This window comes from Coregonus clupeaformis, chromosome 4 (assembly GCF_020615455.1).
Source record: "Coregonus clupeaformis isolate EN_2021a chromosome 4, ASM2061545v1, whole genome shotgun sequence".
Taxonomy (NCBI): Eukaryota; Metazoa; Chordata; class Actinopteri; order Salmoniformes; family Salmonidae; genus Coregonus; species Coregonus clupeaformis.
The window spans coordinates 10,793,220-10,809,336 of NC_059195.1; the positions used below are offsets into that span (position 1 = coordinate 10,793,220).

Here is a 16,117-nt window from a genome sequence, read left to right on the forward strand (position 1 = left end):
AAGGTCCCCAGACAAATGGTGGTCTAAATTCTAATTTTGGTCATACTGCATATCCTACACCCTATGAATAGTTGGGTTGTTTTTAACCCAGCATTTAGAGTGTATGTATTTCCTGAGCATCTGATATGGAACAAACACAGTCAGGCAGGTTTCCATTAAACCTCAGAATGATCAATGGGACCAGGCCGTCACACATCAATTGTGGAAAAAACAACCCTTATCATCACATTGGTTTCAGTGTTTCACCATTAGGCTACAAGACACATCTCCAACAAGGTGCAAATGTCACACATTCTCTTTCAATGTGCCCTGTCAAATGAATGACATTTGCACACTTTGACTAGAATATACAACAAATATATATTTTGCAATATTAAAATAATAAAAATAATAATATATATGTATTGGTGCTGAAGAAATTTTATAATTTGAAAGGCTTTGTAATAAGAATTATCTCAATAGAATATAATAATATATGCCATTTAGCAGATGCTTTTATCCAAAGCGACTTACAGCCATGCATTCATTTTACGAATGGATGGTCCCGGGAACCGGACCCACTACCCTGGCGTTACAAGCGCCATGCTCTACCAACTAGGCCTACTGTAGCCCTGATTGTCTCAAATTAACACTGAGAACAGATTGATGAAAATGCTGAATCAATCAAAAGGAAAACGTGAACATAATTAGGGGATTCATTTATTCCAATAAACAAAGATAGTGTTGTTGATTTAGTATTACATCTCCACCTTTCATGCATTTAACCACTCATTATTTACAAATGTTCAATAGGAAACGCGTAAGGCACATTGATTAAATCATTATACTGTCTTGCATGTGTGCAAAAACACATACGATATGCATTTTTCCCCATTGCTTTAGCAATATGAGACAGTATTTGAAGTTTAAAACGATTGTCACTTTGACAAAAAGGCTATAACAATTAGAGAGCGTCTAGATATTAAATTACACAAGTGTTTGTCAAAAAGTGAGAGCTAATTTCGGCTAATTCCTGGAGATGTGTGTCTAAAGGGTCTAAGTACAGGCCTGTTGTGTCCTACATTTTTGCCAACTGTCGAGAACAGAACAATAGAAACTAGTTCTTATGTAGATACTTGACCATTCATGTATCTCTGTCTCTGTCTCTGCTGTTGGTGAAAAGTGGATTCATCATCTGGGCATCAGTGGTAGGACAAGTCATTTTGACAAAGTCTCCCAAAGCGCTCTTTAGGCTACTAATATGCACCAACAATGACTGCTTCTACCTCTTTGGATGGTCTTCTGTCCGTCACCAAAAAGTTGATCATTCCCTCTGACTTGATGAGAAGGTTGCAGCCCAAAAAGAATATACCGAAAACCACCGTGAGCGATAACACGCACATAACTGCTATCTGGACAACTCTCATGAGAAAGAGACTTCTCTCATCCGGAGTCGCCGCCACGAAGCCATTATCAGTCACCACTGATGAAAAGTTACAGCAAAAAATCTCCTCAGTCTTATTGAAAAGTCCTGTACTGTCCGTTTGATTGAAAGCGGTAGAATTCATCTCCACTTTTCAATTTTCAGTTGGCACCACAAATAAGAGGCAAAAGAGCACTTGACAAAAATTCCAGAGAAATTCCCCACAACTGCAGAAAAAGATGATGAGTGAGTAAACACCTTTAAATCAGGTAGGCCTATAGTTGTTCTGTTGTGTATCAACCTGCTTTGGCATCGCATTACTTGTTCCCTCTTCCCAGCCTCAGTGCATTTATGATGTTACTTACAGCAACCCGTGGTTATTATACCTGGTTGGGTGAAACCATTTCAGGATGCACAGGAGACTGCTGTTTTCCAAGAGCATACAGCAATAGCGCCGCCATGAGCATGATCCATGAACCATGCGTAATGCGTAATTGGATGGCTGAAAACCATGCGCCTTGTCATTCCATCCATTCCATTCATGGGAAAAAGTCATGCAATTTGGTGAAAACGTGCAACTTTGGATTACATTTCCAAAAATGCTATGATTTTGAATAACGTAGTTGAGCAAATATTTATTGTAGCCTACCATTACAGTCTTTACCACTGTCGAACACGCGTTCTTAAGCCCTGATTTCATAGGTGCGCACAGTGTGCTTGATCTAGCTTGCACGACGCGCAGGGTAGTCGGGGTTGTTGCTTTTATTTTGGAATCATTCCATTGGTCCTAATGGACGTGAAAGCCAAACTCTGTCGTCCCTACACTTCTGGCGAGCTAAATCAAGTGCACTTTATGATCAATACTTTTATTGACATCTAGTGGATGTCATGTAGGGTATCTAACATTAATTAATTACTTATTATTATTTATAAATGTATAATTTAAGGATTACATGCATACATTTTCGTTTTCCAATGATATCCAAACGCATCAATTCTGGTCTGAACTATGCATATCTTTTAAATGATTATTATGCCCAATGTTTGGACAGAACTATAGCTCTAAGACCTAGCCTACTGTACATTTGCTGTATTGATATGAATGCCTGACTTTTAAAATACTTTTAAATGTAATGTGTTTCTGAAGCTGAAAGATGACTGGATGTTCCATTATTGGGATAATAGACACTTGAACAATATTATGCATGTTTTAGGCCTATTGTAGGCTACACCTCTGGCCATCCCTGGTTCGCAACTACCGGTAAATCATCAGCAGATGGCAGTATTTTATGCTATTTGATGGAGAAAGTGACACCATTGTATGAGAACAGAGCTGTGCCAAGAAAGTCTAGGTTACAAAGCTGGCATACTCAACACGTTATCTGAATATCAATTCAGTTTTGTTGTGATCATAATCAGGGCCAGAATGAGAAATGATTAATTATTCTGGGTAATATTGGTTTGTAATGTGCAAAATGTGCTATAATCTAGGTTTAACTGGCATATAATTATTCATATAGGCTATATTGACCCATTACTCGGGAAGCACCAAACTACAATCACACAATTTCAACCGAGTTATAACTATTTATTCATGATTTATACAGCCTACATTTGTACTAATAATTAACTGTGTATAAACTACAGTACTTACATTTTCATATAGCCAACACATCATTCATATTAAAGTTAAAAGTAATTGATAGAATATTAGAATAGATATAAACGCATTGTAGGATAGTTCTATACACTGAGCGTATGAACACCTGCTCTTTCCATGACATAGACTGAAAAGCTATGATCCCTTACTGATGTCACTTGTTAAATCCGATTCAATTAGTGTAGATGAAGGGGAGGAGACAGGGTAAAGAAGGATTTTCAAGGGGTGCAACTCAATATTAGGAAGGTGTTCTTAATGTTTTGTACACTCAGTGTCTGTAGTACAGTTTTTGAGTATTGTGCGTAGGCTATTTCCCATGTGATGGACACGGAAAGAAATACATTTACCAGACGCCCTTGATGCTCTGAGCAGGACTTTATGATCGACAAGACTTACAGCCAATCACGGATGACAAAAATGACATTTGCCAGTACTGCTTTCAAGTTAGACTGTACCAGAACGTATTGCTTGTCCGTCCGCCGTTACCCGGTTATATATGATTCTTTTGGAGAATAGGTGGATACAAAGACATCATTTTGCGGTGCATATCAAATAGAATACAAGGGAACTCGTTTACAATGTATCGGTATGTGTCGGGTCTGGACGACTGCGGTGCATTCTGAAGAGGGACAAGGAGTAATATGTATCAAGCAATAACGGTTGCCAACCAGCAACATCATAGGGACGTGAAATGATGCTCTTCATTCATATACAGGTTTCCCGTTTTCGGGACCTTTGGATTTATTCTTTGATTTAAATATAATAATATCGAAGTAGCCTAATAGGCCTAGCATTTCATGCAATCAAAAATTATTTGTGAATTAGGCTATTAGTGTTGTTAACCCAATGCAACATGTTGTTGGCAGTAGAGACTTCATCGTTGCATTAACTGATTCACAGAATACGTATTTTCTGTAAGTATTGAAGTTTTGTTATTTTTACTGTAGCCTACAAAATTACATTTTATGAATGACGGGTTTTCATCAGCATTCATACAATGTCGTAAGGTGGCTACAGAATAAATGTTCGTTTGGAATATAGCCTAGTGTTCCATCTATATATTAAGTCTAGACTGTCAATTAGATATTACAGGACATGTGGGTCTTCTTGTTTGATTGAATACTAATACATATCTGCAACATTTGTTGTAACATTGTTACTAGCATTCCAATTAGAATATCTTAGTCTTGGCTGTAGAATGCAGGCCAAAGTTGTAGCCTGGATATAGGCTACACCTGTCCTTCTGCAGCTGTTTGAAGTCAATAGCCTACTCATCCATCATAATGACTGGATTATTGTGGAGGTCAGATATCATAGATAAAATGTAGTCATAATTTACCTCTAGAGATATTGCTGTAATTTAGGGTTGGGGTCAATTCGAAGTTAGTCAATTCAGGAAGTGATTTGAATTTTAAATCCGATATTGGAAAAATTTTGAATATACAAATACAGTTGAAGTTTACATACACTTAGGTTGGAGTCATTAAAACTCGTTTTTCAACAACTCCACAAATGTCTTGTTAACAAACTATAGTTTTGGCAAGTTGGTTAGGACATCTACTTTGTGCATGACACAAGTAATTTTTCCAACAATTGTTTACAGACAGATTATTTCACTTATAATTCACTGTATCACAATTCCAGTGGGTCAGAAGTTTACATACACTAAATTGACTGTGCCTTTAAACAGCTTGGAAAATTCCAGAAAATTATGTCATGGCTTTAGAAGCTTCTGATAGGCTAATTGACATCATTTGAGTCAATTGGAGGTGTATCTGTGGATGTATTTCAAGGCCTACCTTCAAACTCAGTGCCTCTTTGCTTGACATCATGGGAAAATCAAAATAAATCAGCCAAGACCTCAGAAGAAAAATTGTAGACCTCCACAAGTCTGGTTCACCCTTGGGAGCAATTTCCAAACACCTGAAGGTACCACGTTCACCTGTACAAACAATAGTACGCAAGAATAAACACCAAGGGACCACGCAGCCGTCATACCGCTCAGGAAGGAGACACGTTCTGTCTCCTAGAGATGAACGTACTTTGGTGCGAAAAGTGCAAATAAATCCCAGAACAACAGCAAAGGACCGTGTGAAGAGGTTGGAGGAAACAGGTACAAAAGTATCTATTTCCACAGTAAAACGAGTCCTATATCGACATAACCTGAAAGGCCGCTCATCAAGGAAGAAGCCACTGCTCCAAAACCGCCATAAAAAAGCCAGACTACGGTTTGCAACTGCACATGGGGACAAAGATCTTACTTTTTGGAGAAATGTCCTCTGGTCTGATTAAACAAAAATAGAACTGTTTGGCCATAATGACCATCGTTATGTTTGGAGGAAAAAGGGGGGCTTGCAAGCCGTGAAGCACGGGGGTGGCAGCCTCATGCTGTGGGGGTGCTTTGCTGCAGGAGGGACTTGTGCACTTCACAAAATAGATCGCATCATGAGGAAGGAAAATTATGTGGATATATTGAAGCAACATCTCAAGACATCAGTCAGGAAGTTAAAGCTTGGTCGCAAATGGGTCTTCCAAATGGACAATGACCCCAAGCATACTTCCAAAGTTGTGGCAAAATGGCTTAAGGACAACAAAGTTAAGGTATTGGAGTGGCCATCACAAAGCCCTGACCTCAATCCTATAGAAAATGTGTGGGCAGAACTGAAAAAGTGTGTGCGAGCAAGGAGGCCTACAAACCTGACTCAGTTACACCAGCTCTGTCAGGAGGAATGGGCCAAAATTCACCCAACTTATTGTGGGAAGCTTGTGGAAGGCTACCCGAAACATTTGACCCAATTTAAACAATTTAAACGCAATGCTACCAAATACTAATTGAGTGTATATACACTTCTGACCCACTGGGAATTGATGAAAGAAATAAAAGCTGAATTAAATCATTCTCTCTACAATTATTCTGACATTTCACATTCTTAAAATAAAGTGGTGATCCTAACTGACCTAAGACAGGGAATTTTTACTAGGATGAAATGTCAGGAAGTTTAAATGTATTTGGCTAAGGTGTATATTGTGATGTCACGAGAGGCTGTGTCCTGGAGGGACGTTACATCCCCCTGAGGTGGCTGCAAACCCAGACAGCTATGGCTCCATCTGCTGGTATGGTCGGGAACTCCAACCCTCTGTGGCCAATCTTCCCACGCAGCTGAAACCAATCAGGGGCTGATGGGCTGGAGTTGTTTTGAAGGGAAGAGACACGGTCTGGAGTGTGGGCTCTGGGAAGAAGAGAATTGGGTTATAATTTCGTTAGTTGCCGAAGACGGTTAATAAAATCCTTGTTTTGGTTGAACCTGGTCTCCCTGCACTACTTGGGCAATCCCGCTGGAAGCTGTGTAGCCTCTCGTGACATCACAGATGGTGGAGAATACGGGCACGCTCAAGCGTTAATAGTGCATGTCAGAGGAGGATACCGAAGGTTTGATCACCCAGTTTTCCAAGTTGGCCGTAGGCTCCCCGCCGACTGAAATGGAGGACATATTGAAAGCCCTTGTTGCTGGCCAGCAAGCCCAGATGCAAGCAAACGTGGCTCTCTTGGAGGAGCAAAAGAAAGCCAACCTTCTGAAGGCAGAGGAATTGCAGTTGCAGAGACAGAGGGTGGTCCAAAATACCCGCCCAATAAAGGCAAGTGACTTTATATCTAAGATGGGAGCTACCGATGACATTGAGGCATACCTGCATGCATTTGAGGCCACGGCCACTAGGGAAGCCTGGCCCAAGCAACAGTGGGTTGGTCTGTTAGCCCCCTTTCTAACCGGGGAAGCGCTGAATGCTGTCCGGGACCTGGGCCCTGACCAGGTTACTGACTATGATGCCCTGAAGTCTGAGATCCTCAGCAGATATGGACTCACAAAATTTGGTATGGCCCAGCGCTTTCACAGTTGGACCTTCCAACCAGACCAACCTCCTCGGGCGCAGATGCATGAACTTGTCCGAATCGCAAGGAAATGGCTGGATCCGCAGAGGAATACAGCAGCGGCGGTGGTGGAGGCCGTTGTGGTGGATCGTTACCTACGCGCCCTGCCTTATGAGGCAAAACGGTTCATCAGTCAACAGGCCTTGACCACGGCTGATCTGACCGTGGAAGCTGTGGAAAAGTACCAGGCCACAGCGGAGATGCTGAATGCTTCCCGAAAAGACCCCAGGAGTGCGGCCCCACCACAAATGGGAAGGACCCGTCCCAAGGACCCCAAGGTCTCGAACCCAGCCACGTCAGGACTTATCCCGGCTCCAGGGGGAGCCAGAAACCAGGCGGGTCCAAGAAGAGTACACCAGGAGGGGGAAACTCGACAGTGTTACCGGTGTGGGGAGATGGGACATATCTCCTGGCAGTGTGGGAAACCAGCCGATGAACCTATGCCCACTGCGAGTCCTCCAGCTCAGCACCCACACACCGTGTTGCCTCGCTCTTGGGAGTCGTAGATGGCGGCCCAGATCGACCCCCCACCTGCCCGGTAACTGTGAATCACCATGATGTGGAGGCCTTACTGGATTCTGGTAGCCGGGCCACCCTGGTGCGTAAGGATTTGGTGGGCCCAACGTGTCTGACCCCGGGGAAAGTCCTCCCAGTTTCCTGTGTCCATGGGGACACCAGAGAATACCCCATTACTGAACTTACAATGACCAGCACACGGGGAACCATACACACGACGGCGGGGTGGTTGATTCCCTCCCCGTCCCTGTCCTAATTGGACGAGACTGCCCAGCCTTTTACCCACTCTGGAGAGAGTCTCAGGAGAGGATAACCCGAGTACCTCGGAAACGGAGAGGCAAGACTCATCCTGGGAAGGCTCCGGTGCAATCCTCCGAGTTACTCACTCCCGCCCGGGCTCTGATAGGGATGGCAGGTGCCCAGACCGACACCGAGACTGGTCCGGATACGGGAGAAGAGAACGCAGCCCAGGAAAGTGCTCCGTTCTCCAGTGAAGAAGACGTCCCAGGCACCCAAGAGCTTCCCCCTCTCACAGGCCAGTATGGTACGGCTCAATTACAAGATCCTACTCTTGCAAATGCCTTAAGAAATGTGCAGGTATTAGAAGGTGTAGTGTTAGGTGATAAGACAACCCCTACTTACCCCCATTTCGCAGTAAACCGGGGGTTAGTATATCAGATAGTCAAGAAAAATGAGGAAGTGCATGAACAGCTCCTCGTGCCACAGCCCTATCGGGCCACAGTACTCAACCTAGCCCACACACACCCGCTAGGGGGCCCACTTGGGGTAGAGAAGACTAAGGAAAGAATCATGCAACGTTTCTTTTGGCCAGGAGTACACAAAGAGATAGAGAACTACTGCCGTAGTTGCCCTGAGTGTCAGCAGGTTGCGCCAAAGCCCACATATAGAAACCCGCTCATTCCCTTGCCCATTATCGAAACTCCTTTTGAGAGGATTGGATTAGACATAGTCGGGCCCTTACCGAAAAGTGCCAGGGGACATCAATACATTCTGGTCATTCTGGACTATGCGTCCCGGTACCCGGAGGCCATTCCGCTGAGGAAGGCTACATCCAGACAAATCGCCAAGGAGCTGTTCCGTCTCTCAACTAGTCTGGGAATCCCAAAAGAGATATTGACGGACCAAGGGACTCCATTCATGTCCAGGGTGATGAAAGAACTCTGTGCTTTACTGAAAATCAAACAGCTGAGAACCTCGGTCTACCACCCCCCAGACAGATGGCCTAGTCGAACGTTTTAACAAAACACTAAAATCCATGCTGCGGAAAGCGGTAGGGGAAGATGGGCGCAACTGGGATCAGCTGTTACCATACATATTATTTGCGGTGAGAGAGGTACCTCAGTCTTCTACTGGTTTTTCACCCTTTGAGCTCTTGCTTTCCTACAGACCCAGAGGACTGCTCGACATCGCCAAGGAGGCCTGGGAGGAGCAGCCATGCCAACAGCGGACACTGATCGACCATGTAGGGGCTATGAGGGAGAGAATGAAGGCCATCTATCCCATGATGCGGGAACACATGGAGGCCAGTCAGCGGCAACAGCAAGCCTCCTACAACAGATCTGCTCAGCCCAGGGAGTTTAAGCCGGGGGACAGAGTGCTGGTCCTGGTGCCAACCGTTGAGTGCAAATTCCTGGCAACCTGGCAAGGACCATATGAGGTCATTGAACGCATGGGAGAAGTAAACTACAAGGTGAGGCAACCAGATAAGAGGAAAACTGAGCAGATTTATCATGTTAACCTTTTAAAGAAGTGGCACGCCAGAGAGGCGCTGTTTAGCTCTCTACCCCCACAGAGACCCAGGAACCGGCGCGAGAAGAGGTTCAGCTGGGTCCAAATCTGTCCCCACATCAACGACAGATGGCCCTGGAACTCGTGGAGCAGAACCAGGATGTCTTCTCCTCCCTTCCCGGTCACACAGAGGTGGTCCAACATGAGATCCGCACCATGCCTGGCCGAACGGTAAACCAGCGCCCGTACCGCGTGCCAGAGGCTCGTAAAGTGGTTATACAGAAGGAGGTAAGGAAGATGCGGGAGTTGGGAGTAATCGAAGAGTCCCACAGTGCCTGGGCAAGTCCCATAGTACTAGTTCCCAAGCCAGACGGTTCAGTACGATTTTGTAATGACTATCGAAAGTTGAATGAAGTGTCTGAATTTGATGCATACCCAATGCCTCGTGTCGATGATTTAATAGACTCCTTGGGGCATGCTCGTTTCATAACCACTCTTGATCTCACAAAAGGCTACTGGCAGGTGCCCTTGACCCCGGCGTCTAAGGAGAAGACAGCCTTTGCCACCCCGGAGGGGCTCTACCAGTATACCCGACTTCCGTTTGGTCTCCACGGGGCACCTGCCACGTTCCAACGCCTGATGGATCGAGTCCTTGCGCCCCACAAGAGGTACGCAGCGGCTTATTTGGATGATGTGGTTATACAAAGTCAGGATTGGGCCAGCCACCTACCCCGGGTACAAGCGGTGCTGGATTCGCTCAGGGAAGCAGGGCTCACGGCAAACCCGAAGAAGTGCAAGGTGGCCTTCAGTGAGACAAACTACCTGGGGTACACCATTGGGCGGGGGTTGGTCAAACCACAGGAAGCCAAACTGCGGGCCATACAGGACTGGCCGCAGCCCATCAACAAGAAGCAAGTAAGGTCATTTTTGGGCCTCGCTGGCTACTATAGACGCTTTATTGCAGATTTTGCTACCATAGCGGCACCATTGACGGAGCTGACGACCAAACGCCACTCACGAATGGTGAAGTGGAACCCTGCGGCGGAGGCGGCTTTCCGCAACCTGAAGCGAGCACTCTGCTCCAGTCCGATCCTGGTGGCACCAGACTTCAAGAAGGAATTCATGGTCCAAGCGGATGCTTCGGAGGTGGGTCTGGGTGCTGTCCTCACCCAGGCACATGACGGGGAAGAACATCCCATTCTCTACCTAAGCAGGAAGTTACTTCCAAGAGAGAAGAACTATTCAACGGTGGAGAAGGAATGTCTGGCTGTAGTCTGGGCCCTGGAGTCCCTTCGGTTCTATCTCCTGGGCCGACGTTTCATGGTGGTATCTGATCACGCCCCTCTGCAGTGGATGGCCAAGAACAAGGAATCAAACAGTAGAGTAACCAGATGGTTTTTGAGCTTGCAACCGTTTAACTTTTCGGTTGTCCACAGGGCTGGCAAGCACCACGGAAATGCGGACGCCCTCTCCCGGCGTGATGCCTTCTTCACTGCCTTTACCCCGACGAGGACGTCGGTCCCGAGGAGGGGGATGTGTGATGTCACGAGAGGCTGTGTCCTGGAGGGACGTTACATCCCCCTGAGGTGGCTGCAAACCCAGACAGCTATGGCTCCATCTGCTGGTATGGTCGGGAACTCCAACCCTCTGTGGCCAATCTTCCCACGCAGCTGAAACTAATCAGGGGCTGATGGGCTGGAGTTGTTTTGAAGGGAAGAGACACGGTCTGGAGTGTGGGCTCTGGGAAGAAGAGAATTGGGTTATAATTTCGTTAGTTGCCGAAGACGGTTAATAAAATCCTTGTTTTGGTTGAACCTGGTCTCCCTGCACTACTTGGGCAATCCCGCTGGAAGCTGTGTAGCCTCTCGTGACATCACAATATAAACTTCCAACTTCAACTGTAGCTTCTCTTTTTGAGCTTATTGAACAGTAATTGAAAGTAGATGGCCTTTTTTCAATTATTGCATTGGAATTTCAGTTTAATTCCTGAATAGACTGCCTTGTATTAAAACTGAACCAAACCCTTCAGTGAGGCATTGGTAACAGTAAAGTAGTAGCAGGGCCGGCGCCAGAACTAATCAGTTGGATGGACATTATAGGCAGGCATGTATTTTTCAAGGGAACTCTTATGTGTGGCTCTTGCACAATTCTTTTAAACGGGTGTTATAGTAAAGACTCAAGGCGGCTCTTGAGTTTCAAGTTTGGGGAAGCTTACAATTTATCCTACCATTTATACCTATCTGCGTGCCAGTTATGATTATATTCATATGCGCATTTTTGTGGAACAGTTTCATTTCAATAATAACATTTTCCTTTCTCAAAATCATTGTCACGTGGTTAATCATACAAATCTGAATAAAAATAATAAAAATCTAAAGGTTAAAATTCAACCAATACAAGAGCACCAGCCTCTACCATATGGACACATTGATACACCCTGATCCATTGGCGACTAAAGAAATGAGCGCATGATAGAGATGGCCTATAGCCTAGGCCAATGCAGCAGTAGGCCTATAACTTACATAGTCAACTAAGTAAAATACATACAGTGCCTTGCAAAAGTATTCATCCCCCTTGGCGTTTTTCCTATTTTGTTGCATTACAACCTGTAATTTAATTGGATTTGTATTTGTATTTCATGTAATGGACATACACAAAATAGTCCAAATTGGTGAAGTGAAATGAAATAAATTACTTGTTTCAAATCATTCAAAAAAATAAATAACGGAAAAGTGGTGCGTGCATACAGTGGGGAAAAAAAGTATTTAGTCAGCCACCAATTGTGCAGGTTCTCCCACTTAAAAATATGAGAGAGGCCTGTAATTTTCATCATAGGTACACGTCAACTATGACAGACAAATTGAGGAAAAACAATCCAGAAAATCACATTGTAGGATTTTTAATGAATTTATTTGCAAATGATGGTGGAAAATAAGTATTTGGTCACCTACAAACAAGCAAGATTTCTGGCTCTCACAGACCTGTAACTTCTTCTTTAAGAGGCTCCTCTGTCCTCCACTCGTTACCTGTATTAATGGCACCTGTTTGAACTTGTTATCAGTATAAAAGACACCTGTCCACAACCTCAAACAGTCACCCTCCAAACTCCACTATGGCCAAGACCAAAGAGCTGTCAAAGGACACCCGAAACAAAATTGTAGACCTGCACCAGGCTGGGAAGACTGAATCTGCAATAGGTAAGCAGCTTGGTTTGAAGAAATCAACTGTGGGAGCAATTATTAGGAAATGGAAGACATACAAGACCACTGATAATCTCCCTCGATCTGGGGCTCCACGCAAGATCTCATCCTGTGGGGTCAAAATGATCACAAGAACGGTGAGCAAAAATCCCAGAACCACACGGGGGGACCTAGTGAATGACCTGCAGAGAGCTGGGACCAAAGTAACAAAGCCTACCATCAGTAACACACTACGCCGCCAGGGACTCAAATCCTGCAGTGAAAGACGTGTCCCCCTGCTTAAGCCAGTACATGTCCAGGCCCGTCTGAAGTTTGCTAGAGTGCATTTGGATGATCCAGAAGAGGATTGGGAGAATGTCATATGGTCAGATGAAACCAAAATATAACTTTTTGGTAAAAACTCAACTCGCCTTTTTGGAGGACAAAGAATGCTGAGTTGCATCCAAAGAACACCATACCTACTGTGAAGCATGGGGGTGGAAACATCATGCTTTGGGGCTGTTTTTCTGCAAAGGGACCAGGACGACTGATCCGTGTAAAGGAAAGAATGAATGGGGCCATGTATCATGAGATTTTGAGTGAAAACCTCCTTCCATCAGCAAGGGCATTGAAGATGAAACGTGGCTGGGTCTTTCAGCATGACAATGATCCCAAACACACCGCCCGGGCAACGAAGGAGTGGCTTCGTAAGAAGCATTTCAAGGTCCTGGAGTGGCCTAGCCAGTCTCCAGATCTCAACCCCATAGAAAATCTTTGGAGGGAGTTGAAAGTCCGTGTTGCCCAGCGACAGCCCCAAAACATCACTGCTCTAGAGGAGATCTGCATGGAGGAATGGGCCAAAATACCAGCAACAGTGTGTGAAAACCTTGTGAAGACTTACAGAAAACGTTTGACCTGTGTCATTGCCAACAAAGGGTATATAACAAAGTATTGAGAAACTTTTGTTATTGACCAAATACATTCATTAAAAATCCTACAATGTGATTTTCTGGATTTTTTTCTTCTCATTTTGTCTGTCATAGTTGACGTGTGCCTATGATGAAAATTACAGGCCTCTCTCATCTTTTTAAGTGGGAGAACTTGCACAATTGGTGGCTGACTAAATACTTTTTTCCCCCACTGTATGTATTCACCCCCTTTGCTATGAAGCCCCTAAATAAGATCTGGTGCAACCAATTACCTTCAGAAGTCACATAATTAGTTACATAAAGTCCACCTGTGTGCAATCTAAGTGTCACATTATCTGTCACATGATCTCAGTATATATACACCTGCTCTGAAAGGCCCCAGAGTCTGCAACACCACCAAGCAAGGGGCACCACCAAGGAAGCGCACCATGAAGACCAAGGAGCTCTCCAAACAGGTCAGGGACAAAGTTGTGGAGAAGTACAGATCAGAGTTGGGTTATTAAAAAATATCAGAAACTTTGAACATCCCACGGAGCACCATTAAATCCATTATTTAAAAATGGAAAGAATATGGTACCACAACAAACCTGCCAAGAGAGGGCTGCCCACCAAAACCCACGGACCAGGCGAGGAGGGCATTAATCAGAGAGGCAACAAAGAGACCAAAGATAACCCTGAAGGAGCTGCAAAGCTCCACAGCGGAGATTGGAGTATCTGTCCATAGGACCACTTTAAGCCGTACACTCCACAGATCTGGGCTTTACTGAAGAGTGGCCAGAAAAAAGCCATTGCTTAAAGAAAAAAATAAGCAAACATGTTTGGTGTTCTCCAAAAGCCATGTGGGAGACTCCCCAAACATATGGAAGAAAGTACTCTGGTCAGATGAGACTAAAATTGAGCTCTTTGGCCATCAAGGAAAACGCTATGTCTGGTGCAAACCCAACACCTCTCATCACCCCGAGAACACCATCCCCACAGTGAAGCATGGTGGTGGCAGCATCATGCTGTGGGGATGTTTTTCATCGGCAGGGACTGGGAAACTGGTCAGAATTGAAGGAATGATGGATGGCACTAAATACAGGGAAATTCTTGAGGGAAACCTGTTTCATTCTTCCAGAGATTTGAGACTGGGACAGAGGTTCACCTTCCAGCAGGACAATGACCCTAAGCATACTGCTAAACCAACACTCGAGAGGTTTAAGGGGAAACATTTAAATGTCTTGGAATGGCCTAGTCAAAGCCCAGACCTCAATCCAGTTGAGAATCTGTGGTATGACTTAAAGATTGCTGTACACCAGCGGAACCCATCCAACTTGAAGGAGCTGGAGCAGTTTTGCCTTGAATCCCAGTGGCTACATGTGCCAAGCTAATAGAGACATACCCCAAGAGACTTGCAGCTGTAATTGCTGCTAAAGGTGGCTCTACAAAGGATTGACTTTGGGGGGGTGAATAGTTATGCACGCTCAAGTTTTCCGTTTTTTTTTCTTATTTCTTGTTTGTTTCGCAATAAAACATATTTTGCATCTTCAAAGTGGTAGGCATGTTGTGTAAATCAAATGATACAACCCCCCAAAAATCAATTTTAATTCCAGGTTGTAAGGTTACAAAGGAAAAATGCGAAGGGGGGTGAATACTTTCGCAAGCCAATGTAGGCCTAAAGCAGACTAATAAAAACAGTAGAAAATATCTTGATGAAAATTCAGGTTCTTTCAATAGCATTAATCTCTCTACTCCGCCAGTCTGCCTGCCTTTCTATCTATCTTGACGTGAGCTATCGTTATGTGAAGTGCTACATTGTATCAACTAGCCTATTTTGGCAGGCAGAGTTTCCTGTGCCAGTGAGCTCGGGACAGACAGCTGTTTTTTAATGACGTTCCACTGGATATAAAGAGACTTAATTGACTTACTATGTGATGTGAAGAAAACATTACTGAGAAGCTCAGCTTATTAGTTATGGACGTGGTGAGTTAATTAAGACAATCGGAAACCAAATCAAAACTGGTAAATTATGGTTATGCAATAAACCAAAACTTGTTTCTCACAAGTGTAGCAGGTTGTGAACTCTGCAAACAACGTTTCCACTCCGAGAATGAGAATGGTAACGTTAAATGACTGTAATTAATACATGTATTAACCTAAATAAATGTAACCAAATGATGGGGATTAACGGTACATTTACAAAGCCTACTGGTGACATATGTAATGGGGAATTGATCAAAATAAACAATCAAAGAGCAAACAATTCACACAATGAATGCTCAAGAATTGGCGGGAGACAGCTGAGCACATTCTGGAGAGTTGAGTACATGCAATCTGGAGAGAGACAGGCCATATCTACACCACACACCCCTCCCCTTCTTCTTGTCTCAACATTTAAAATTAAACTCAAGACACATTGTCGTCACACATTTTAGATGCTTTTCACTGACAGCAGCAACTCAATAATCAGCTAGCCATATTGCCACGCACGCTGCCCAAATTGCTGGCTTCCCAAATAGGCATAGGCCTATGCACTTGTGATTTGAAACAATCCACAGCAATTATTTTGCCTCCTTTTTCTCCCCAATTTCAATCTTGTCTCATCGCTGCAACTCCCCAACGGGCTCGGGAGGCGAAGGTCGAGTCATGCGTCTTCCGAAACATGACCCACCAAACCGCGCTTCTTAACATCCGCCCGCTTAGCCCGGTAACCAGCTGCACCAATGCGTCGGAGGAAACACTGTTCACCAGACGACCAAGGTCAGCCTGCAGGCA

The 16,117-nt window shown here is 44.5% G+C and overlaps 2 protein-coding genes across 3 annotated transcripts in view; one reads left to right on the forward strand and one right to left on the reverse strand.

The window, feature by feature from the left end:
- Window positions 1-420: 420 nt before the first annotated feature.
- On the reverse strand, window positions 421-1,740 carry LOC121555983 (protein reprimo A-like). The gene has a single exon (XM_041869854.2). It carries the CDS (start codon window positions 1,545-1,547, stop codon window positions 1,236-1,238), a length of 312 nt encoding a protein of 103 aa, XP_041725788.1. The 5' UTR covers window positions 1,548-1,740; the 3' UTR covers window positions 421-1,235.
- A 1,782-nt stretch (window positions 1,741-3,522) lies between these two features.
- LOC121551715 (polypeptide N-acetylgalactosaminyltransferase 13) overlaps window positions 3,523-16,117 on the forward strand; it is a 113,891-nt gene continuing 101,296 nt past the window's right edge. For both annotated transcript variants that reach the window (XM_041864464.2, XM_041864456.1), the window contains exon 1: window positions 3,523-3,976. The gene's annotated coding sequence lies outside the window, so the exon portion shown is untranslated. The remainder of the gene's footprint in view (window positions 3,977-16,117) is intronic.

What these genes read in the sequence shown, in the direction of transcription:
- LOC121555983 (XM_041869854.2), bottom strand. Translation starts at nt 1,547, where the DNA reads ATGAATTCTACCGCTTTCAATCAAACGGACAGTACAGGACTTTTCAAT.